General features: G+C 47.2%; 1 protein-coding gene across 3 annotated transcripts in view; it reads right to left on the bottom strand.

The window, feature by feature from the left end:
• Nucleotides 1-23,590, bottom strand: part of ITGA9 (integrin subunit alpha 9) — a 385,385-nt gene that overhangs the window by 279,997 nt on the left and 81,798 nt on the right. For all 3 annotated transcript variants that reach the window (XM_005546647.5, XM_074031685.1, XM_045386478.3), the window contains 2 exons: nucleotides 17,257-17,411; nucleotides 7,428-7,588 (listed from right to left, as the gene is read on the bottom strand). In XM_005546647.5, coding sequence (XP_005546704.2) covers nucleotides 7,428-7,588; nucleotides 17,257-17,411 — 316 coding nt within the window. The remainder of the gene's footprint in view (nucleotides 1-7,427; nucleotides 7,589-17,256; nucleotides 17,412-23,590) is intronic.

The raw sequence follows: 23,590 nt of genomic DNA, 5'->3' as shown, positions 1-23,590 counted from the left end.
ATACAGTACAAATAAGTTTATGATAAAAACCACTGAAGTGTCAACGCTGTGTCTATACTTCCATATTTAAATCAGCTCCATTTCAAAAAAGGACTTAAGCCAGGCAAAGCCTTTGGATTAGAATTTTTGTGCTTTCCTTTGCTAATCACAATGTCCTCTGTGGCAAGTGTCCAAATGCAGAAGACTAAAAGCCCTTCGTTGCACCCAAGAAAGAAATCAATGGCCAAACAGTGCTCATGGGAGATATAAGCTCCCATGTTGAACATTCGCCACACCCTTTCCCTTCTTGATTCATCCCCAGTTTGCTCTCCAGCTATGCACAACATGGCCTCCCAGAGGAGGTGGTCAAGGCAACCCACACTCAGTGAGCTGACTTCCAGCATGGTCTCCGAAGCCCAGCTTCCCGGTTCCTTAGCGCCATCAGTGGGAGCAGAGCGTATCGCATGAGCAGCAGCTTCACACCTGAGCTGGATGATGATGGTGGTTTCCCACACATCAGTTCTGTGCATCCCAGCCTTCCCTCTTGTCTTGCCCTAGTTTCCAGCACCCCTTACCAAACATTCAGGCCATGTATGCTACCTACAGACCAGGAGAGCCTGCCAAAGGCACAAAGTCAACTGCAGGAATCAAGAAAAAGCTCCCATTTTCCTTGGGTACCCTATAGCTGAGAGGCTTGTCCTCTGTAGGACACATGTCCAAGGCCGCCTTAGAGACCACTAGGGCCCCTCCATGCTGCCCTCTCAGGGGTCCTCAGCCAGGATACTATGGATCTAGGGGAGAGAGGAGGAGCCTCTTCTGGAGAGAGAAGCAAACTAAGATGACTAGTCTACAAGCATCAGACCAGGTTAGTTTGGAAATGACATGTAGAAGACCACCTGGACAGGCTAAATAAATCAAGGAATGGTAAAAAGAACTATTGAAAAAGAACAGGGAAGCTCTACATGCACCAATATGGAACAATCTCCACGAAACTTAAAAAAAAATAAGTTTGATTGAGATATAATTTACATATATAACATTCACTAATTTTAGGTGTGCACTCTGATGAGTTTTAATACATTTGGCCATTCAACCACTATAATCATGATCTTAGAATATGTTCAGCACCCTAGAAAGTTGCCTCATCCCTCTTTGAAGTCAATCATCCCTAGTCAATCATCACCAGCCCTTCCTCCAATCCCTGGCCGCTGAAAACCACCAATCTGCTTTCTCTTTAGTTGGTCTTTTCCAGAATGCAATGTAAATGGAATCATCCAGTAGGTAGCCTTTTGTGTCTGGCTTCATTCACTCAGTATAATGCTTTCAAAAGTCATTCATGTTATTGTGTGTATCATAATAACATGATATTGTTATTGTTGAGTTGTATTCCATCCGGGACAGCTGGATTTTGTGCAGATTTACCAAAATCTGTTCCTCCATTCTGCTTTTGAATACTTTAAAAGAAAAAGTAAGCTTTACCACATTGTGCACACAATATACTACTATTTGCATAAAATAAAAGGAGGTAAACACACAGATTTCTGTATTTATTGACAAGCTTTTGAAAGACACGTAAGAAAATGGAACCGCGGTTGTCTTTGGGAGAAAAAGGGAATAGGTGAAAGACATCCTTCCTTTGACAACTTTTTTTTTTTTTTTTTGAGACGGAGTCTCGCTCTGTCGCCCAGGCTGGAGTGCAGTGGCCGGATCTCAGCTCACTGCAAGCTCCGCCTCCCAGGTTTACGCCATTCTCCTGCCTCAGCCTCCTGAGTAGCTGGGACTACAGGCGTCCGCCACCTCGCCCGGCTAGTTTTTTGTATTTTTTAGTAGAGACGGGGTTTCACCATGTTAGCCTTTTATAACCATTTTAAAATTTTAACTATACACACTACTGATTCAAAAAATAAACAAATTTTAAAAGTTTCAAAAAACCTCATATCTAAGGTTGGCATCCCTTTCTGCCAAACCCTGCAACATTTTTTTTCTTAGCTATTTCTTTGACTTCTCAAGATGACCCAGAGATTTAGCATGTTATTTTCCAGATAAAGAAGAAACTTTTGCTGTTTTTCTTTCACCTCTTTCTCAGAGTTCTTATTAACTCCAATTTAATCTCCCTTTCTTAACTATCTGTTTCTTAAACAAGAAAAAAAAAAAAAAAGCCTTGATCATCTCTGAAAACCAGCATCCAACACTCTATAAACTCACAGCACGTAATATGATTGAAGCCATGGTCCCAAGGCATTTTGTTGGATATGAAAACGGAAAGAGGCCAAAACACCTGGGAAGATCACAGGGTGTGATCTCTCAGGAGACCTGGTGGCCAGGGTGATGTCCCACCCTTCGCCAGGCCTGGATGAGCATCTGCCCACAAAAGCAAGGAAGGAGCTGCAGTCACTTAGGTTTCAAAGTTCCTTGAAAAACCCTTCAGGAACATAAAAGAAAAATCTCATGAACATCTGCAGCTTCTCAGAAAAGCCGATGTGCATATTCCCTTGTCTCATGTAGACTGTTTTGTTTTTAATAATAATCCTGTTATTGGCCTTCTTGACAGTGTCTGACACATGGTTCTCTTCAAAAACAGTTCCCTGAACGCCTCTAGAGGGTGTCACTGATCCTCACAGTAGGGAATGACGTCACTGCCCCCCTATTCTGCCTGGGCTTCTCTGCCATCCCTGCATCAGACTCAGAACTGTTGCCATCGTTTCCCTGGTCCTGAAGAGCCTGCTTATTTGCCTGTCATGCATAGGCATTTGATCTCACAAAAGGCCTGTGCTCTCAAGGTATTGTGCAGGATTAGAGGATGTAGCACAGCTGTCATCCAGGTAAGAACACATAAACCAGAAAACGATGGAGTAACAACAGGACACCCGCATTTATTCTTTGGCATAGGCCACGCATCCCAAACTCTCTTCTCTATCATCTCAAGCCATCACTTCCCAGCAGTCGGTCCAGAGAGAGGCGAGCAGGCCCCACTCCATATCAGAAGCCTTTGTGAGCCCACACTCTGGCTAACCCAATTAGTTACTCCAACAAGGTTCCACCTGACAACTAGGAGTCAGGCAGCATGGAACAAGCTCCAAGAAGTCAGGAAGATGACAGTGGCAACCCCAGGGCCTAGGAAAGTGGCTGCCGCTGAAGATGTTCAAAACCTGTGGACTGAGCTTTGAACAACAGCAAGCCTTCAGCAGGCAGGATGGGGCAAGGCACATCTGATCAAAGCGGAGCATGGCCAGGGTTTCCCAGACTGGGCCCACAAGGTGGATTTCTATGGCACATAGGCATGACTCCGCAAAATAACTCTCGTATTTGAAAAGTTGTTCCCGGTCAATTCCCCTGCAGTCCTGGTTGCATAGGGAAGGAAGTTCCAGTGTGGTGCCCGTATGTCTTTAAGCCTTCCCTAGAACTTGATCATTTCCCATTCTAACACGTGAATGGAGTGGGCGCTTTATCAGCAACTTTGACAAACAATGAAATCCAGCTAGACTTCTAGGACACTGTTATGTCTTCAACATATATTTTTATAGTTACTTTCTGTTTTGGGGACATGTTGCATGGTTTTCCGCTTATAGAAAGGTGAAAGTTTCTGTTTTAAATTCTTTTATTTGAGACCAAAAGTTGGCTGATTTAAAGAGAAAATATGAAAGAAAATACCACAGGAAGTATGAGTTTAAGACCAAAAAAAACATAAAAATCATGCAGGTAGTGCATGGTTCTACATGAATATGACACAAACCAGGTCTCTGACTTCTGTGAGCATAAGAACCAAGGCAAAGAAGAGTAAGCAGCAGGTTCCAGGAGGAAAGGGGCAGGTCATGACAAGAGCTGGGGCCCAGGGGATGTGGTGGCAGAAGATGGGTCTAGAAAGGTAAGCACAGGCAGGGCATGGGGAGCCTGGTGCTGAGGGGAGGTACTGGGCTTTCACCTGTGACTGTGAGATCCACTAGAGGCCTCCAGCCTGACTGTCTAGTGGGAAGGGCCCCATCCCCAAAACTGGGCTGGTCTGGGGGAAGAGGGAAGATAAGCTGGGGTGTGTGAACTCTGAGGCAGAGAAGCCAAGGAAGCGGCTGGAGCTACCTCAGCTCTGCTGACCACAGTGAGGCCCTGAGAACGTACCTGCCCGCCCCCGCCAGGAGGATGTGCTGCCTTATCACAAAATCCTATACCCTCCAGAGGCGCCCCTCAAGACGGTGAATGGAACAAAGCCTAGTACAAGACAGCCTGGAAAACAGGTGTTAGCCCACGTGGTCTTCCATGATAAAGTCACTTATCACCTTATATGGAAAGAAAACTTCCAGGGAAAAGGAGAGGGAGGAAAAAAAAATTGGAATAGGCTTAAAGAAAAAAAGAAAAAAATACGTAAAGATAGCCTAAACAAAGCAGGCCCAGCCCCTCATGCCGGCCCCACTGTCTGCTAGCCATATGGTGTGTGATAAGCCAGAATGCTTTTATTTATCTTCTTTGATTTGTCCATAAAGCTGAGAGCTGGCTCCACTTCTACTTGCAGTAGAGACTGCATCCTGCTCTTGACCCCTGACCAACACCCCCCAGGCCCCAGTTCCTGCTCCAGGAGGCGGCCTGGCTGCCACTCCCATTCCCCCCATCCTTGCTTCCTGCCTCATCTTCCATAGCTGTGTTCCCACAGCCAGTAAGCCAGGGGCGGTGCCTGCTGCCTCCCCTGTGGACAGCTAGCCAGGCCATTAGCACTCATCCTATGGGTGCACTCTGCCATTTGCTCAGTCCTCTGCTACAGCCCAGACAGTAACTGGCAGAAATAAACATTCTCACCGCTATAGAGTATGGCTATAAAGTATCAGCCACCTTGAGTGTTCCTTGGCAACAGTGTTGCCTCTTGAACCATAAAGGCCTCAGAGATATGTGTCTATCTGGTGTATTTCTCCGCTCCCACCTCCTTGCATGAGAAAATGGCCAAGCAATCACTATATCCAAATAACTCTAGGTCCCAATTCACTAAAGCAGGCCTGCTCTTTTGCTTTCCCTAGAATGACCAAAATAATCACATCAAGGTCTGTGCTGGATCTGCACTCCAGAGCCCTGATCTCAGCCTCCAAACTTTTTTTTTTTTTTTTTGAGACGGAGTCTCGCTCTGTCGCCCAGGCTGGAGTGCAGTGGCCGGATCTCAGCTCACTGCAAGCTCCGCCTCCCGGGTTCACACCATTCTCCAGCCTCAGCCTCCCGAGTAGCTGGGACTACAGGCGCCCGCCACCTCGCCCGGCTAGTTTTTTGTATTTCTTAATAGAGACGGGGTTTCACCGTGTTAGCCAGGATGGTTTCGATCTCCTGACCTCGTGATCCGCCCGTCTCGGCCTCCCAAAGTGCTGGGATTACAGGCTTGAGCCACCGCGCCCGGCCTCAGCCTCCAAACTTCTAACCATCATCTCAATCTCTCTTCTTGGCAGCCAGGTTTTGCTTGAGTGAAGAAATGCCACTGGTTGGGTAGAGGAAGATCAGCAGAGTTGAATCTGCCAACAGGATGCCAAGTTAAATTTAAATTTCAGATAAACAACAAAATGTTTTTAGTATAAGTATAACCCACGCAATATTTGGGACACACTCATACTAAAAAATTACTCATTGTTGATCTGAAATTCAGATTTAATTAGGAGTTCTATAGTTTTATTTGCTAAGTCTGGCAACCCTAGATATCAGAAAGTAGCAGGACCAACCCCTTGCACAGCCCTGATCCTCCCCAGTAACCCTCAGGGCCACCACAGAAACAGCCCTGTCTCTGGCCTGCACTTCACTATTGCCACTCCCTGAGAGCACTTTGCAAAGGCCTACAGGCTCTATGTGGCATCTCATAGCCAGTACCTTTGGTAACTAGAACAAACGATAACTTCTCAGCCAAAGCAAGAAGTTGCAAAGAAACCTGAAGGAAAGCTTTTGTGAATAGACCTAGCAAGAAGCAGCCCGAGAGAAGATGTCCTGTCCACAACAGGTATAAAAACACCAAAAACAGGCATTCAAAGGCCTGACAGTGTTTGCACATGAGCCTGTACTGCGCAGCCTCACACCCCACCAAAGGCACCAACAAGCCAATGTAATCTAAGACTGAGGGGGTGGGGTTGTATGGCTTAACAGGCTCAGGAGCAGCTTTATAAATGGCCAGCATCCCAAGCTCCCAGGCAGCTGGTCTGGGCAGGCCCCTGCAGGAGTCCTGGCAGAAGACACAGCCCAGCCCCACTCAAAAGCATCTGAGAGGCATGGACTCACGGGCTCTAGGCCAGGCCAAGTGCCATGGGTGTGTGGGGCATTTCTCTATATACAGCCCTGAAGCATCTAGAAGCAGCTGTTTTTCTTCTGCTCTGGCACTAACAGGAGGACACTTCATCTCTAATCTGCAGACTTTTCAACCTATCAGTCAGAAATCCAGTGGCTAATAAATAATGTTAGGTTGAGCTATATGAAATTTCCATTTTTGTAAGTCAAAAAGAATATTAACAATTATATACAGCCCAACCAAATAATAATAATTGGGTTGCTTTCTATTTATCAGACACCATTCAAGGTCCTTTAAGTAAATTCATTGTGTAATGTTTAATCCTGAGGACCACCTTTCAAGGTAAGGATTACTGTGTCCATTTCAGAGATGCAGAAACTGAGACAGGGAGAGGTCACTACGTGCATCCAGCTGGATACACACTGGATCTATGTGTCTCAAAAACCCACGCTCGTTCCACCCACCATGTGGCCTGGATTAAGTGCATTCTTCCACCTCCTCTACTCTCTGACCCTGCCCCTGGGTCAGTGTCTGGCCATTCCTGCAGCATCAGGCACTGCCAGGACTTCCACCCTGCCAGCGCCTGCTGCAAGGGCCACTCTGTAGCTAATCAAAGCCTGGCCTCCTGAATTAGCAGCAAAGTGTATTTAACAAACAATTTCAAGAGGAGAAAAACATTTGCAAGTTTATTTAGAGTGCGAGGGGAAAGGTTGCCAAAAAATGCATTCCTAAAATAAATAGAAAGTAGTCAAAGGGGAAAAATCTAGTCCAATCAGTTTTTACATGTCTTAACTGTGACCATGAGCTAATTTGTAGTAGACCACTGAGAAAGGCATCAGGTGCAGTGTGATCCAGCATCACTGCAGACCTAGAGGCATGTGCTTCCAAGGCTCTCCTCTGAAAAGACTACTGAGCCTTATAGAGGGGAGAGGATGAGAAACCTCTGAAAAGAACAAGTCAAAGTCAGGGACCATCACTGGTCTCCTAGACTACCACAACCCCCCTTAAAGGCTGAAATCAACACAGTAAGATAAACAAAAGGGCTGTCAGAGGCCAACTTTAAAAGAAAAGAAGAAATGGATACACTCCTCCCTGTGAAATAAAATTTTGGAAGAGCATACATAATACATAATAAAAGTAGTTTCTACCAGCTCCAAATGAACATCTGCAGAGATCAAAGTTTGAGGATAAAAAGGAGGAGAGGACTGACCTTCACATGGGCCACGTAGTGACGACACGTCTCCTCCATGTAAGTCAGCTGCAGCTTCTCTGTGACCTGACCCACCGTCTCTCCCAGAAGCACAAAGTAGACCCTGGGCAGCTGGCCCTTCTCCTTTTTGGCCACGTCAGCCGTCAGAACATAATTCAGGCCTGCCAATAAATGAGAGGTCAAAATGTCAGCAAGGACAGACACACTGTCATGAGGCCACCTCTTTTCCTCGTCACGGGATCACATGCACATCTCATACGATACCTAGACCCTTCCATGGCAGGAGACTGCAGCCCCAAGCCGAGACTTGCTCAGAGAGCAGCACACAGCCAGAGTGCTCAAAGAATCGAGAGAGAAGCAAGATGTCCTCTGCCTTTCTAATGACTCTCTGTGTGTCATACTTCACGACTCTCCCTGATTTAAACCTCATGCCATCATGAGGTATCAACTGAGCCAGCAATATGCACATCAACAATGAGATGTATCCAACACAGGTTAGTGTCCTGACAAGCAAAACATCATGACAAACGTACAGAACATTACCAGAAGCTGTGAAATTATCAAGGCTTTGTGTAACACTGACTTCTATAAAGCACATGGTTTATGCCCAACACAAGGGAACCATCTCGTCTGATAATTTTAACTCATCTCAACGAAGCTGAGTCATGCTCTATAACCAGTACATGGACTGGACCATGTGCCCGCCATCGTTTACTGAGCACTGACTATAGGCAAGGCACCGCTGTAGGTAGAGGGGATACACCAATGAACAACGCAGGCATAAACTCCTGTCTTCAGGTAGTTTACATGCACAGGAACCCAGATGAAGGCTGGAGTTGCCTTAATTCCCAGGTAGCCGAGTATGGTTATCAAACATTTTGTAGTGCCTATCCTTTCAACAAAACTATGACCACGGTAGGGCCTGTACTGAGGTCCTCTCCTGCAAAGAATAACTCACCCACTATACCTGAATGTGTAATGCCAGATGGCAGAACTTCTGTAACACAGTCTTGAATTAAAAAAAAAAAAAAAAGAAACAAAGAAAGAAAAGATGATCACAGTATCAAATGCATGCTAGATAAACCTGAAAGGATCTACCTCTGTTATTTCAGAGTCAATAAGTAAATAGATAGGTATGTATTTCATTATAGAAATACGACTTTAGTGTCAATACACCTATTTTACTGCTTTTCTGTGCCAGACATCATCCCCTCCGTAACCCTTTTTATTTTTTAACTGTTTTGGGGATTCAAGGAAATATGTTATTTTTAAAGTAAGAGAACAGGAATCTCTGTACCCGGAATGACCAGATGAGATGGCTGAGCAACAGAAGGCGGATGACCCAGCCCCGCCCTGTCTCCACACACCTCTCTCTTAGAAGCTGGGGGCTTTGCATCAGTAACAAGCAGCCCCGAGCCCACTGGCATTTAAGTAAGTGAAGTCAGGCATTAGGGAAGACTCTGGCTTTTAATGACATCAAAGGGATCAGCCACCAGGGGAGGTATGAACAGAGAGAGAGGAAGGTGACCTGAACGGCATTCTGCACCTGCCGCAGGGCATATTTTTGATGCTTCTAATGGCCTCCCTGGGCCTCTGCCATCTCAGGGATCTTGCCATGCCGAGCTGGCAAATTCCTAGTCAGCAGAGCCGTCTGCCCCAACTTGTTTAACGCCAGCAAACAGCTGACTTACAAGGCAAGGCTGTGTCACCAGAAGGGACCTGAGACCTGGATACTCTCAGGAGGTGCCATTATTAAGAAGAAAATAATGCATATAGGAAAGTGCTCCCACACAGAAAACACTGGTGCCTGTGCAAGTGTCACACACCAACCTCAACAGGGACAACAGCAAGAAAAGTGATAGATTCAGACTGGCAAAGCTTTGAGGCAATCCTGGAGACCACTAAGCTCAAAAACCTTCATTTTTTAAGATGAGGGAACTGAGGCTCCAAAAGGGAACAAGACTTGCTCCAGGCCAGAGAACCACCCACCAAAGAGCTGAATCCAGAACTCCCTTAATCTCTGGTACCAGGCTATTCTTGCCACATTTGTTCTTCGTGCATGTTGTACATTACTTGACCAAAACCTCCCATTTTTTTTGAATGCATGGATAGCAGGTCCAAACAAGTGTAGAGATCTGGCCAATTTACTTTCTACTGATCACAACTTCCCTGAACAACTGCCCAGAAGTAAGAAAGGTTAAATTTAAATGAAGAGAATTTCCAAGTTTGTTTAAGCAAGGTCATGGCTAGAGATGCACATTGCTGGAAGACAAGCCAGAGGCCACAGCTGAGTGAAGCAATGTGGTGGAGGCAGCTGCTGAGCAGACTCTCCTCGGGGTCCCCTGACCAGCCTCCTTTCCAGGTGAAAGAACCACAGCTGCCTTCCCTCAGGAAGGGAGACAATGGAGAGAACAGCGAGACTGGACTATCTTGCCGGAGATGAACTAGCTGAGCTCAGAGAAAACCTGGGTGGAAAGGAACACAGGAAGATGGAACGGATGGTATTGCTCCCCCACCCATATCCTCTTGGCTTTTACCATTTCTCTGTTGTCCGGCCCAAATTGCAACAGCAAGTGACTGCCTCTCTTCTCCTGAGGGCTTTCTCTAGTGGCTCTGTCCACGTGCATGGCAAGCCAGGAGTGCCAGGGAACTCCAGTCCCCAGAGCAGCCCTCCATAATGCAGGGCCCCAGCTCCCTTGCCCCTTGATGGGGGGTAACTCTGGGGCATGGTCTACACTGACTCCCAGGGTTCTCCAGCAGGATTGAGCTCCAGCTGCCCACAGTGGTAACCTGCTCAGTAATACACCCTCTGTTTGTCTGCTCTGATGGTTAATTTTATGTGTCAACTTGGCTGGGCCACAGTATCCAGCAATCTAGATGGTCAAGCAGCAATCTAGATGTTACTGAGAAGGTATTTTTTTAGATTAGATTAACATTTAAATCAGTAGACTTTGAATAAAGTAGATTACCCTCCAAAATGTGGGCAAGCCTTATCCAATCAGGTGAAGACTTTAAAAGACTAAGGTTCCCAAAAAAATAAACTGCTTTTAGACTGCTTTCAGACTTGAGCTGCAACGTCAACTCTTCCCTGAGTCTCCAGCCTACTGGCCTGCCCTGAAAAATTCAGACTTCCCAGACCTCATAATCTCATAACCCGATTCCTGAAAATCAACCAACTAATCCATTTCTTTCTCTCTCCATTCTGTTTCTCTGGAGAAGCCTGAGGTCTGTAGCTGCCTTCCTTTCCTGTCTCACTGTCCCATTTCCTTACTGGTACTTCTTGGGATCATTTGTGCATCAACCACATGCACTTGGATCCTTGACCCAGGCTCTGTTTTGGGGAGAACCCATATTAACACAGGGTAAGTCAGGAAAAGCGAATAAATTCAACCTGCAATGTGTGCCAAGCACTGTGCTAGGCAATTTACAAACACCAACTTTACTCCTCCAAAGTTTCATCTCACTGCGGAAGTACTGATCCGGAAGTACTGATCTCTTGCAACTCAAGGGAGAGAGAAACAGCTCACAGTTCACAGAAACCGAGCTGAGGACAAAGCAACTGCTGCTCCACTCAAGCAGGGTGTGTGCATGCCAGCACATTAACCTTTCAGATTTCTCTAAAATGTTAAAACATACAGTCACAGACACAACGAATTATCCAATTCACCAAGTGCAATCATTCTGGAAGCATTTCATCTCTAGAACTGCCTACTTAGTACTTTTCCTTGATTTAAATTTTGACATTTTAAATTACCCCAAAGGAAGTTAGTTCTATAACAGACTCTCTCCTCTAGAAGAAAGCAAGAGTCACAATGAGAAACCCTGCCTGAGGAGGCAAGAAGAAATGCCGACCACTCATTCCAAAGCCCTGAGGGCAACAGGTAGTTTTACCAGCACCCACTGGTAAAGGGTCTGGTGGAAAGCGAAGCAGAGGACATGTCCAGGAAGCAGCCGATCAGCTGCCTGGGCTCCGCGGTCAGGGCCCTGGGAAGGTGGATGCATCAGGCTGTCTGAGTTGCCCACAGCCGGCCCTGATGCAAGCCAGCCTGGCCAGCCCCCGTCTGTCCCTGGAAGGGTGCTGGTTCTGATTAGGGCCTGCTCCAACAGCACATTTCACATCTTTAGGTTTTTCCTTCTGGCAGCTTGTGTCCCTGCCATGTCGAATGATGTCATGGTGATGGAAAAGCTGATCAGCCCCGAGTAATACTTTCAGCCACCTCCCTGCCCTGCCCCCAGCTGCTTCCCGAGGGGGCCCCCTGCACGGGCCTGGGCCAGGAGGGAGCCAGCTGTCTCTCATCAACTCTGGCTCTGGTCTCTCCCAGCAAGTTTTGATTAATTCCCGCTCTCCATCAGAACAAGATTTCAGCTGTGAAATTCTAACAAATTTTCCTTCCCAAGTTACTCTGAGCTTCCCTTAGAGTTTCCCATGAGAGGGGGAAACTTTACTAGCTTTCCTAAATTCTGTCCTGCAAAAGAATGAGGTAGTAATTATTAGACTAGGCTACCCATTCCTCACCTCAAATGGATTTACCTTATTATCCCATTTCGATGCTACTCAAGAGACCAGAAGGAGCTCAGAGAATGCTGTGTGCAAACATTCTCCCAAGCAAAAATGCACCCCTAAAGACAGAGGAAGGCTTTGGAAACAAGTCACCTGGTTTCAATCCTATTTCTATTAGTGTGGATGACCTTGGTGCCATCTCTCAGGACCTGGGCTCAGTTGTGTGTCTGGAGGCAGGGCAGGTATTCCACTTGCTCACAGCTTTTTCAGGCTGAGAACCATGGAAACACGGGAGCACTGGGTCAGAGTGCAAAATGCAATCACTCAGAGAGCGTCCCTTCCTGGTTTTTGTTTCACACTCTGGTGAGAGCCCAGAACTGCCAGCTTGATTCCCAGCCTCCAGAGATTGACAAGTTAAGTTTAGGCTTCAGCCTGGCCAGTGAGTAGGTACAAGCACCGCCCATGGGTAAGGGGCAGGGTCCCCTTAGGCAAAGCATTTACCACCTTCACCTGTGCTAGCTAGGAGGCTCCAAGAGGCGACAGGCTGTTTCCAGGCCAAGAATGAAGAGATTAATAATACTATTAGGGACAGGCAGAACTCCTATTTTAAAGTACTTTATGAAATATGTTGTAAACCTATTCCTGGAGGAGCCCACAGTCAGAGGGAGAAGTCTGTGTCTGGGTCCCAGTGCTAAGCACAGTGCCTGCCACACAAGGGGCCCGGAACTCATCTAGAAGAGTGAGCAAGGGAGCAGCTGGTTGTTTTTGTCCGGTCTGCCTGCCCCCCTCCCACTAGGATGCCAGCTCCATGAGGGCAAGGACTTTGCCTGTCCTGTTCACTGCTCTGTGCCCCAAGCTAAGTAGGGTGTCTGGCACTCTGTAGGACCTTGATTATTATTATTTTATTGAATGACCCAACAGGGATTCAGCAACTCGGTGTAACTGGATGCTCACTGTGCTGGTTTATGAGGCTGTTGTCCTCAGCTCCAACCTACCCTTCCCTACTCTGCACTGTGACACTGGGACTGGAACCCTGCAAACCTCATTTGTTTTGCCAGAGGCTCTCTGTGAGGCTCAGCTAATATGAAGCATCGGAGGGAGCCTGCAAGGCTGGAGGAGGGCAAAGGGACTCGCTCCTTCCTTCCTGCTTCCTATTCCTAGCAGCTTATCCCAGCAACAGTTTCTCATGGCAGCTGGTCCCAATAGCAGTTAATTCTAGTTTTCAGACTTCCCCCCATTCTCCCAGAGCCAGCCTCACTGCACCCCCTCAGAGAGATCAGCAGCACCAACCCCTCCTCAGAGGGTCAGGTCCTAGCTCCACAGGGCCCCTCCTCTGAGCTCACAGGTTCTGATAACCCCAAGGAAGTGTTTAACCCCAAGTATAACCTTGAGCAGTGTTCTCAAATGGAACCCATCTGGAGGCTTGTAAAAACACAGATGCTGCGTCCCACCTTCAGAGTTTCTGGTCAGAATTTGCATGTCTAACGAGATTCCAGGTGATGCTGATGCAGCTGGTCTGGGACCACACTTTGAGATACACTGGTGCAGACCTGGAGGCGGCAGCTGCTTCCTGTAGTTACTCCCAGGTCCTCCATGACCTGTTTAACCCATTCCCAGTGCTAAATGTCTTCTGTTAAAATAACTGGTACGGTTTCTGTTTTCCTGACTGGACTCTGCCTGTTTCAGAGGCCAAGGCAGATTCACCTCCTACAGAGAAAGTCTGTATTTCCTACAGTATTTCCAGAGGCCACAGCAGCTTGTGTCCCGCTAATGAGCTGGTCCTGAATACTCCCATGACCAAGTAGGCACTGTGGTCTCCCATTTCTAAAGCAGGAAATGAAGAGGCAGTTGGTGTCCCTTCTCTGTACATGGGCTTGAATGCTGCCAGTTAGAGAAGAAGAAACTAAAGGCACAAGACTAACATTAACTGCTTATGGCTCTCAAAACCATCCTCAGAGGGCAGATCATGTGGCTGAAGATGGCAGCAGATAAATACCACAGAAGATACCACTTCTGACAGTGGTACCTAGCCCACCACAGGTATCTGTGTATTGTTCTGCCCAAATGCAGCCATCCTGCTAACAAACTTGGCCCAGGATATGCAGCCATTGAGAGGTGCCTGGAAGGCCTGCCCAGGGCTGGCACTCATTCACCAGGCATTCCATGGACAAAGTCATCATCCACATGGTTCCTCTGCAGCTGCCAGCACAGAGAGGAGGAAGGCTGGTAACCTGGTGTCCCAGTCGTAGGTTCCTGATGCGGAGGCCTGGAGATGACACAGAGTTGGCCAGCACCCTCTGCTGAACCTGGAGGGGGGTGGAGGGTATCTGTGTCCTCGAAGTGCCCATCCTTCTGCCATCTGAAGACTGACCTTCCCAACTGTGCAGAGCCAAGAGGCCGCCTTCCTTGCTGAACTCTAGGACACCTCACCCAGAGCTGGATCCCCACAGCTACCTGACCTTTCACCTCCACCTCATTTCCTATCACATTTCCATAAGGCCTGCCCATTTTTCCCTCCCCAAACTCTCCATTTCTCTGGCAGCATATTTTTTGGCAGATTTCTGCATTTCTCTTTCTACTGCAAAGATTGAGATATGAATGCCAGAGAAAGTGACAGAAACATGTTGGGGATGAGTAATTTTCTACATTGCCTTGTTATATTGAGATACCAAAAGTCTCCAGCTACCATCCCCTTTAAGTCTGATTGTCGGGGAAACACACCCTTAGAGTGTAAAGGAATGTTTGACTTTATCTATGAACGCATATGGCAGATGGAGGATAGGGAAGGGAAATTAATGGGAGGGTGCACGGGTGCTGAATGGGCCCCACCTCACGTCGGATATCAGCCAGGTTGCTCCGCATTGCCCACAAGGTACAGTACAAGATGCCATCAAACTGCCTGCCTCTGCCACTTTGCCCCAACATTTCAGAGGCTATGGCTAAGCCTAGACCTTCATTCTAATTGTGCTTAGCAGTCTGTGAAAGGCTCACACTAGATGGGGCCCCAGAAAGAGCCACTGGTCGGGAACAGCATGAGGAGGCACCCACACCTCCTCTGCACTCAGCTCATGAATCTTCAAATCAGAGTTTGCTCCACCACTTGCCTCATGCTCTGAATCACTCTTGCTCTAACTTGCATCTTGGTTTCTTCTTCTCTGCTTCAGCTACACCAATTTACCTTCACTTTCACAGCAGCGAGAAGTGAAAGCTGTCTAATACTGCTTCAAGGCCAAAATAGTAGAAACTCTTTGTAACTCCCTTTAGAAGCTCCATGAGGACAGGACTGTCATCTCCAGTGCCCAGCACATGTGGATACATAATAAGTATTTGTCAAATGAACACACACAGAAACGATCAATCGTTTGCCCTTTCTGAGAGTTCTAGAATAGTTCTCATTCTCATGTGTATCAAAATTCACCTTCATTCTTTAAAAATGTTTCTTAACAGAGTCCAACTATATCATGAGCTGGCATTGGACAGAAGACAGACCGCCTAATTATGTGGAGGATACACGAGTCCCAGAACTATGAGAAAGCTTTTTTCCTTAAGACTGTAGTATCTTAAACAATTAGGGAGGTGGTGAGAAACAGTTGTTAGAAAGCAAAACTAAGTATCACAAGATACAAATTCAACTCCTGGCTTCAACAACAGCTGTGTGATCTTGAGTGAGCTGCTCTTTCTCACTGAGCTACACAAGAAAATGTTGTTAATCCTCCCTCACTAACCAATTCCCAAGTTTTATTGTATGGTTTCATTCAATGTTGAAATTTCTAAGCTCTTTTTAAAAAATGATATAAATAAATATGTTTAATCGTTGAGCTCATTCAATATACCTAAAGATCAAGAGAAATTGCCAATGAGACAGTTAGCCAAGAAGGATGAACATATTAAATAAGGTAGAACATTTGAGGTGTGGCTGAGGAATGAACTAGCTCATGTAAACATTTTTGCATGAGTGGGCGTGTGTGCACACATGTCTGCTCCAGAGCAGTGCTTCTCAAACTTAAATGTGCACGGGAATCTTGTGGGGCTCTTGCAAAAATGCAGATTCTGATTCAGAAGTCCAAAGTAGGGCCCAAAGTCCTGCATTTCTAACAAGTTCCCAGTGATGCTGACACTGCTAGGCCAGGGGCTACACTGTGAGTAGCAAAAGGAGTCACTCATGATATTAAAAATATCTAAGAACGTCAGTAGGTCCAGGTCCCTGCTGATGTTTTTGTTTGCCTGAAGTTTTTCTTTCTATTATTAAATCAGCCTTTTAAATAAAAATGAAGCACCTAGTAATATGCATAAAGCTCCAGATTCAGTTCCTTCAGGTGACCACGTGCTCTGAATTCTAATCAACAGTGGCCCTATCTTGTTCTGGGGTTTAATCCAGCCTCTAGAGCTAGGCTAGCAAGTCAATTTTCCCCAGACAAATGGCAGGGACAGTTACCAGCTGTCAGGACAATGCCGGCCTCTTTTCAATTCTGAGCTGCCAAAGCAGCACCCCTCTTTTAGAAACCTAAGCCTCTGTAACACCAGAATCCCAATCCCACCATCCGTCATTAGAGACCGTCTTTGGTCTCTAATTCCATAGTAAATGTTATAAGCCCCCTGACATCTGGCTGATGCTACAAGCTCAATGAGGAGCCTAAAAAGTCCTGTCACTTCTGCTTTCTGACTGCTCCAGCATTCCATAAGGGCCAGGCTCCGGGCATTATATCTCCACCAGTCCCATAGGACCTGTGGTCCAATGAGGCTTCAGTCTGGCCCTCATATTTGGAGAAAGAATGCTTGGGGTCCAACATTATTTGTCCTAGAGCTGGAGGTTGTGAGATATTAGAAACATGTTGAGGCCGGGTGCGGTGACTCACGCCTGTAATCCCAGCACTTTGGGAGGCCAAGACGGGCAGATCACTAGGTCAGGAGATCGAGACCATCCTGGCTAACACGGTGAAACCCCGTCTCTACTAAAAAATACAAAAAACTAGCCGGGCGAGGTGGTGGGCGCCTGTAGTCCCAGCTACTCGGGAGGCTGAGGCAGGAGAATGGTGTGAACCCAGGAGGCAGAGCTTGCCATGAGCTGAGATCCAGCCACTGCACTCCAGCCTGGGCGACAGAGCGAGACTCCGTCTCAAAAAAAAAAAAAACAACAAAAAAAAAAACAAACATGTTGATAAGCAGGAAAGGAAAGGGGAGGAACCTCAGAGGGAAAGGATGTCCAGCCTGTGTGCCTGCTGCCTGCAAAACCAGCTGGGAGGAACAGCGACAGGAAACATCGGAAATATCCCACCAGCCCACTCCAGCTAAACGGGTATCCTGAGCCCTGACTTGGTGGCTCATTACCAATCTCTCCTGGAACGTGTTTGCCACGGAAGCTGAAGCAGGTGGTGACGTTCAGGCAGTTCACAGGCTGCTGTCCGTCGTGACACTGAGGCGCCGTGATGTTGATGGAGCCCGGGAGGAAGATGGCGACATCCATCGTAATGACAGGCCTTGCTCTGCAGGGCAAGAGAGGAAGGTGACTTAGTCATGGTAAGGAGCAGCTCTCAGAATCAAACAAGAACTAGACCAACAGGATAAATCCTAGGCCTTCAACCCAGGATTTACTTAAAGCATGAAATATCCCAAGAGAGAAGGGCTAGTATGTTCTGTGAGCATTTTTTTCTGATTTTAGAAGTGGCATATTGCCTAGTAAATTAATAGTTAGCTTCCCAATAATAAAAGTAAGTTTGTTAATAAAACACATCTGGTTGAAGCCATAAATGAACCACCAGATGCTGGATAATTATTTAAAATTTTACCAATTAAGTTCCGATTTCCATTTTACTAGGGAGGTAAGAATACATTTAAGAGGATTTCCTAAAGCAGATGCCATGATTCGAGAAAGAGATGCATACTCAAGGATTCCCTCAAGCATTTGCTGCCATTATGAGCATGAACTGCAATGTTCTAGCCCCATCCAGTTGGTCAAACCTCCTCCTTCATTTACCACCACCAATTCATTGGGTATTTTTCTAAAAGAACTTGATTAGTAGAGTCCCAGCTGGTAATAGCAAAGTGCTTCAGAGCAGAAGAAATCAACCTGCCCAGTCTCAAAACCAAATGAAACTCAATAAATAGCCACACTCTCCTCCCTGCTGTGGACCATCCCCCAGTGCTTGATGAATGGACAGCACCCCTGGGCTCCCCAGAGACATCCCACAAAAATTAAGAGTAAATAACACCATTCTGCTCCCACTGCAGACATCTGCTCAGGCAGCATTCACCTAAGCTACCACTCGACCTTTTCCCTCCAGACCTCACAGAGGAACCCTTTTACCTCTAAGGAGCCCCAGCCTTCACACCACTGGGGTGACATAACAAGATTAAGGGGCATTTGTGGCTTGAGAACAATGACCCCCCTGTGTACAACGATCCCTCAAAGAGAGCCCAGGGTGACAGGGCGGATGGGAATGATGACCCACACCAACTCCAAGGGAAGAAAGCGTTAAGGAAAATCTGGGCGAACAAAGGAAGTGAAGAGACACGAGGCACAGATGGGGTGAGGGGACTCCACTGCTGCCACCATGCTGGGAGATCGGGTCAACAGAGAGTAGTGGTGACAGATGCAGTGGAACTGCAGGACTCCCAGAGCAAATCTGGCTGCAGAACAAACGGAAGTCAGACAATAGCAGTGCCTGAAAGAAGGCCAACACCTTAGTCTTTCCATTTTCTTCTGGGTTCATCCTTATAGGATACTAGAAATAAATCAGAAAGTGGATATCTTACCCCTGGCCAGTGTGATTGTGCAGATGCCAGTGGACACCCTATAAAACCCCATTGACCTTTCAACAGCCAGCTCAAATGTTCCCACCCTGAGGAAGCCTTCCCTAGTACCCCTGACAGTTAGGCATCCTCCCTCTCTGTGCTTCCAGCTCTATACACACACCCCTGGCCCCCACTTACTAAGGTGAAGAGTCATTGTCTATTTCCAAACCTGCCCCACCAGCCTGCAGCACCCTGCAAGGGCTGGGATCCAGTGAATTCATCCTCTCATTCCCATAATAAATGTGCAAAAACCCTTGTTAATTAAATAAGTACAAATTTTACTCCAGCCCAGGAGACTGAAAACCACAAGTGTCCAAAGCCTCACAGATGGACAGAGGTACCATGGAGAGCCAGTCTCCACCCTGCATGGTCCCTGACCTGCCTGGTCATGGTACAGAAGAAAAGCCTAGCTTACCCCATCATCCCCAGGGGCCACTCATCAGGGAGGAGGCCAAGTCCTCCTCTCACAGAAGAGCTCTGCAGAAGACAGGGCAGCAAGCAGGAAACAGACGTGGGCAGCCCAGACACAGTGACCTCAGTGGAAGTTGGAAAAACAGTATCCTTTGAAATGGACCACAGGGACCCTCACAGGTACATCTCCTTCCCACAGCTGTCAGATCAGTTCCCTTCAACCTTTTTGTTTCAACTCCAAGTATTGTTTTTGGATGAAGAAAAGCCCAGAAATCTTTCAGGGACCTCTCTGATCACTTCCTGTGACCTCCAATGGGAGAGCACCGTGTGCCTATCACCCTGACACAGGACCTGCCCCGGAGCTAATCTGAGGGAAGCAAACTTCCTGAGGGCAGAGTGGGTCAGCTGCACTCCTGGGGGCAGGGGAGACTGCGTCTCACAGTCCTGCCTACAAATGTGCCAGCCTCTGAGATAAAAGCAAAGGGGCACCCAAGGACAGCACCACAAGTGCTTTCAGGGCTTTTATTTGTTTTAAGAAGCTGGTAGCTGGAACACTTCTCCCTGACGGCTGACAGTTCAAATCCTGACACTTCACTTCCAGGTAAATAATACAACCAGTTGGGATGCCCTTTGATACGTTGCTCAAGGTGCCTTGGCCTTCTGCAAGGCAAGGACAGATAAAGAGCCTTCACCCCTGGTGACATTGTTAGGCTACTAAGCCAGCCCTGGGGCCACCTGCCTCCAGGGAGCTAACTTGGGGTCATATAGTTGAAAGCCTCAGTCAGGTTTTCTCTTAGCTACAGCCCATAGCATTCCTAACCCACGCACCTCTGGCCTCCTGCCCTTAGGAGGGTTAGAAACAATGGGCAGTACGTATCTATGTGTCCATGTACATGCATGGTCTCCTAGCCCTCCCTGCTTTTCTAGTCCCACCCAAAACCTAAAGTAACTCAAAATCTAACTGTTAGGCCAGACCGAGCCAAGCCCCTACTTAACACAGTCAGCTGATGCCTCCAGGCCTTCTAGTTCACTGCTGCTCAGCTGAATCCTGGGACTTTATCAATGGCTGCCCCTGCAGACACCCAACCTGCTGGGTGTCTCCCATGCTCCCATGCAGCATGCTCAGCTACCGCTTTACCTGCCCCACCTTGCTTCCTCTCTGAGGGGCTCTAGCTTGTCTTTGAAGGCTTCCCTGCTCTCCCTGATTCCCTTGTCCTCCTGGAATAGACCAGGGTGGTCACCCTCTGCTTCATCCTCATCCACATCCCAAACTGAACCTTGCCCTGACCTTATTCCTATCTTGGGGCCTGGCTCAGAAGATGAGGGCCCCTCACCCTCAGCCTGTGTACTGAATTCTATCACTCTCAACAACCTCATCCCCCCATCCCTCATCCCTGGAGCAGCCTCCTATCCTCCCTCTTGTCTCTTCAACCTCTCCAGGACCTTTGGGGTTAGGCATAGGGTCAGGGCATCAGGGTTCACATAGATGAAGGTGAAGCCGAGGGTGAAGCCCCTCTGATCTCTTCCAAGAGGGTAAGGGACTTGGGAGACCAGAAAATGGCTCAAAGATGTTCTTGGCCTAATCACCGATCCAGAGCCTCCCATCCTTTAAACACCTCCCTGAACTACCTGCTGGTCCCATTTGCTCCTTTGCAGCCAAGCTTCTGGAGAGGCAGTCAGGAGTCACTCTCTTTTCTTGCTTCTTCTCTCACCCACCTACTGCCATCTGGCTTTTGCCCCATCACTTCTCTAGAGCCACCACGGCCAATGGTACCCCTGACCTCCCCCTGCCACCTCCGACAAGTCCCAGGCCTCACTCTGCTTGGCCCTTCTGCTGACTTTGATGCCACTGCCCGACCAAGTAACCCTGCCTTATAATCCTCATAGCACCTACCACCATGTGGAATCACCTTCCGTTTTATATTAATAAGAACTGCATGTCCTTGGTCTCCTCACCCATAAAATGGGGATAACACCCCCACTCATGTCATGGATTGTTAAGAAGACTAAGAGTTATCATGTGTTCTGTCAACAAGAGGATGGATGAACAAACTCAAGGATATTCAGTCAATGGAATGCTACTCAGTAAGGGGAAAAACAAGCAACATGCCAACATGAACAAATTTCAAATGCATCACACTGATTGAAAGAGGCCAGAAACAAAAGAGTCCATAGTGTATATTCCCACCAATGTGAAATTCTAGAATGGGCAAGATGGATCGATGGTGATAGAAGTCAGAACAGTGGTTGTCTATCAGGAGAGGGGTCTGAGTAGACAGAGGCACAAGGAAACTCTCTGGGGTGATAGAAGTATTCTTTATTGTGGTGGGGTGGTAGTCACACAATGTATGCAGTGGTCAAAACTCATGGAGTCATACACTCAAATTGGTGCATTTTATTGTATGCAAATTCTACCTTAATACAGAAAGAAAACAACAACAAAGAATGAACACACATGAAGTGCTCACACCGTGCCAGGCAGGCGGTAGGAGCTTACCAAACATTGGTTGCCTATGGCTCCCTGGCTATAATCTAAGGTCACAGCCTAGGTCAGGTTCCCCATCAAATCCCCGGGATCTGATGCATGGCAGCATCTCAGCAGGTCAATGTACCTTAGCTGAATGAATAAGAGAATGGATGATTGTGACCACAACATCCTTGCATGCTCCTCTACAGCTGTCATGGCCCAACCACTCTTCTTGGGCCTTCTCTTGGCCTCTTGTTCAGGGTAGGGCTCCCCAGGCTCCGCTCCTAGGTCTCTTCTCTTGATATGTGCTCTCCCTGGAGTTCTTCTTGAATAACTTTACATTTGTCCCTGTTGAGCTCCAACTCACCAGATTCAACCCTCCATCCCAGGCTGGAGTCTGGGGTCTCCCACCCATTGTGTAACTGCCTCACTTTACTTTACCTCCATATGTGAGCAAACTCCTGGAGAAGGCTGTCCCTCACCATGAAGAAGAGAAAAAGAAAATCCTCTTTGGATTGAAGCTCACAGCAGGAAGATTTAAAAATACAAGAATGATGAGAAAGCAGAGTCTATATGATGGACCTTCAGCCAGATGGCCCCGGTTTTAAGAGGGCCTGTTGGCCCGGGTGTGGTGGCTCACGTCTGTAATCCAAGCACTTTGGGAGGCTGAGGCAGGCGGATCACAAGGTTAGGAGTTCGAGACCAGCCTGATCAACATGGTGAAACCCCATCTCTACTAAAAATATTTTAAAAATAGCCAGGCATGGTGGTGTGCACCTGTGATCCCAGCTCCTCAGGAGGCTGAGGCAGGAGAATCACTTGAACCCAGGAGGCAGAGGTTGCGGTGAGCCGAGATCACACCACTGCACTCCAGCCTGGGTGATAGAGCAAGACTCCGTCTCAAAAAAAGAAAAGAAGAAGAAGAAGAAAAAAAAAAAGCCTGCTTTCAACTGTGAAAAGTTGAGGAGTGTGTTTGTTTTATTTGAGAAGAATCCTGACAAACCAAAGTAAGACGCTCAGGATAGTGAAGAGAGCAAAGACGACATCATGAAAGCACTAACTAGAGCAACTAGCTTCACAAATCTAACCTCAATCATTTGGAGCCACAAAAGCTGTTTTATCCAGAGGAAGGGCTGATAAAGAAAGTGAAAATCCAGTCACATGGGAAATAATTACAGGAACCAAGGAGGCCTTATCTTAGTGAAGTCACCACTTGGGGGACACAATTGCCCCCTTCAGATACTAAAGGGCTGCTATGTAAAAGACACAAGACCGAGAAGCAGAATTTTAGGGAGGCAAATTTAACCCAATTTACATCAAACTTGCTAAGATTTATTAAGCAGTTAAACCAGGCACTGTTCTGAACATTTTACACATACTGCAGGTGGTCCCTGACTTATGATGGTTCAACTTACGATTTTTCAACTTCACAAGGGTGCGAAAGCCATAGGAATGCAGCACACTCCTTGACTTACCATGAGGCTACATCTGGACAAACCCGTCCTAAGTTGAAAATACCGTGTTTTGACTTTGAATGGGTTTATCTGGAAATAACCCCATCCTAAGTCAAGGAGCATCTGTATTGCTGTCCTGGCCAACAGAGGAGAATCCTGAAACAGAAAGGTCAGAGCACTTGCCCAGGAAACTCACCTAGTAAGGGCGGAGTCAGGGCTGGAACCTGGCCACCTGGCCCCTGAGTTCACATTCAACCTCAAGGCTCTTCTGCCTCTTTAATAATTCAAGATTTAATGTTCCTGGGGCAAGCGGGTTCCCTTAGAAGTAACTGGGCTCCCACTCGTGAGGCATCTCACTCAGAACAAGAGGCTATGTGGCCCTGCAGTGGAGACCAGCAGAAGGTACTGCTGAATAAGAAGGATCTGGGGTATGGAACTACATGGCCTCTGGGATCCCTTCCAGCTCTGAGATCCTACTAGTCTATTTTAGAAAGTTCTGCCATCAGGTTATTAACAAAACCTAAGAATTGGCTCTCAC

This window comes from Macaca fascicularis, chromosome 2 (assembly GCF_037993035.2).
Source record: "Macaca fascicularis isolate 582-1 chromosome 2, T2T-MFA8v1.1".
NCBI classification, from domain to species: Eukaryota; Metazoa; Chordata; class Mammalia; order Primates; family Cercopithecidae; genus Macaca; species Macaca fascicularis.
This window is presented reverse-complemented; position numbering and strand designations above follow the sequence as displayed.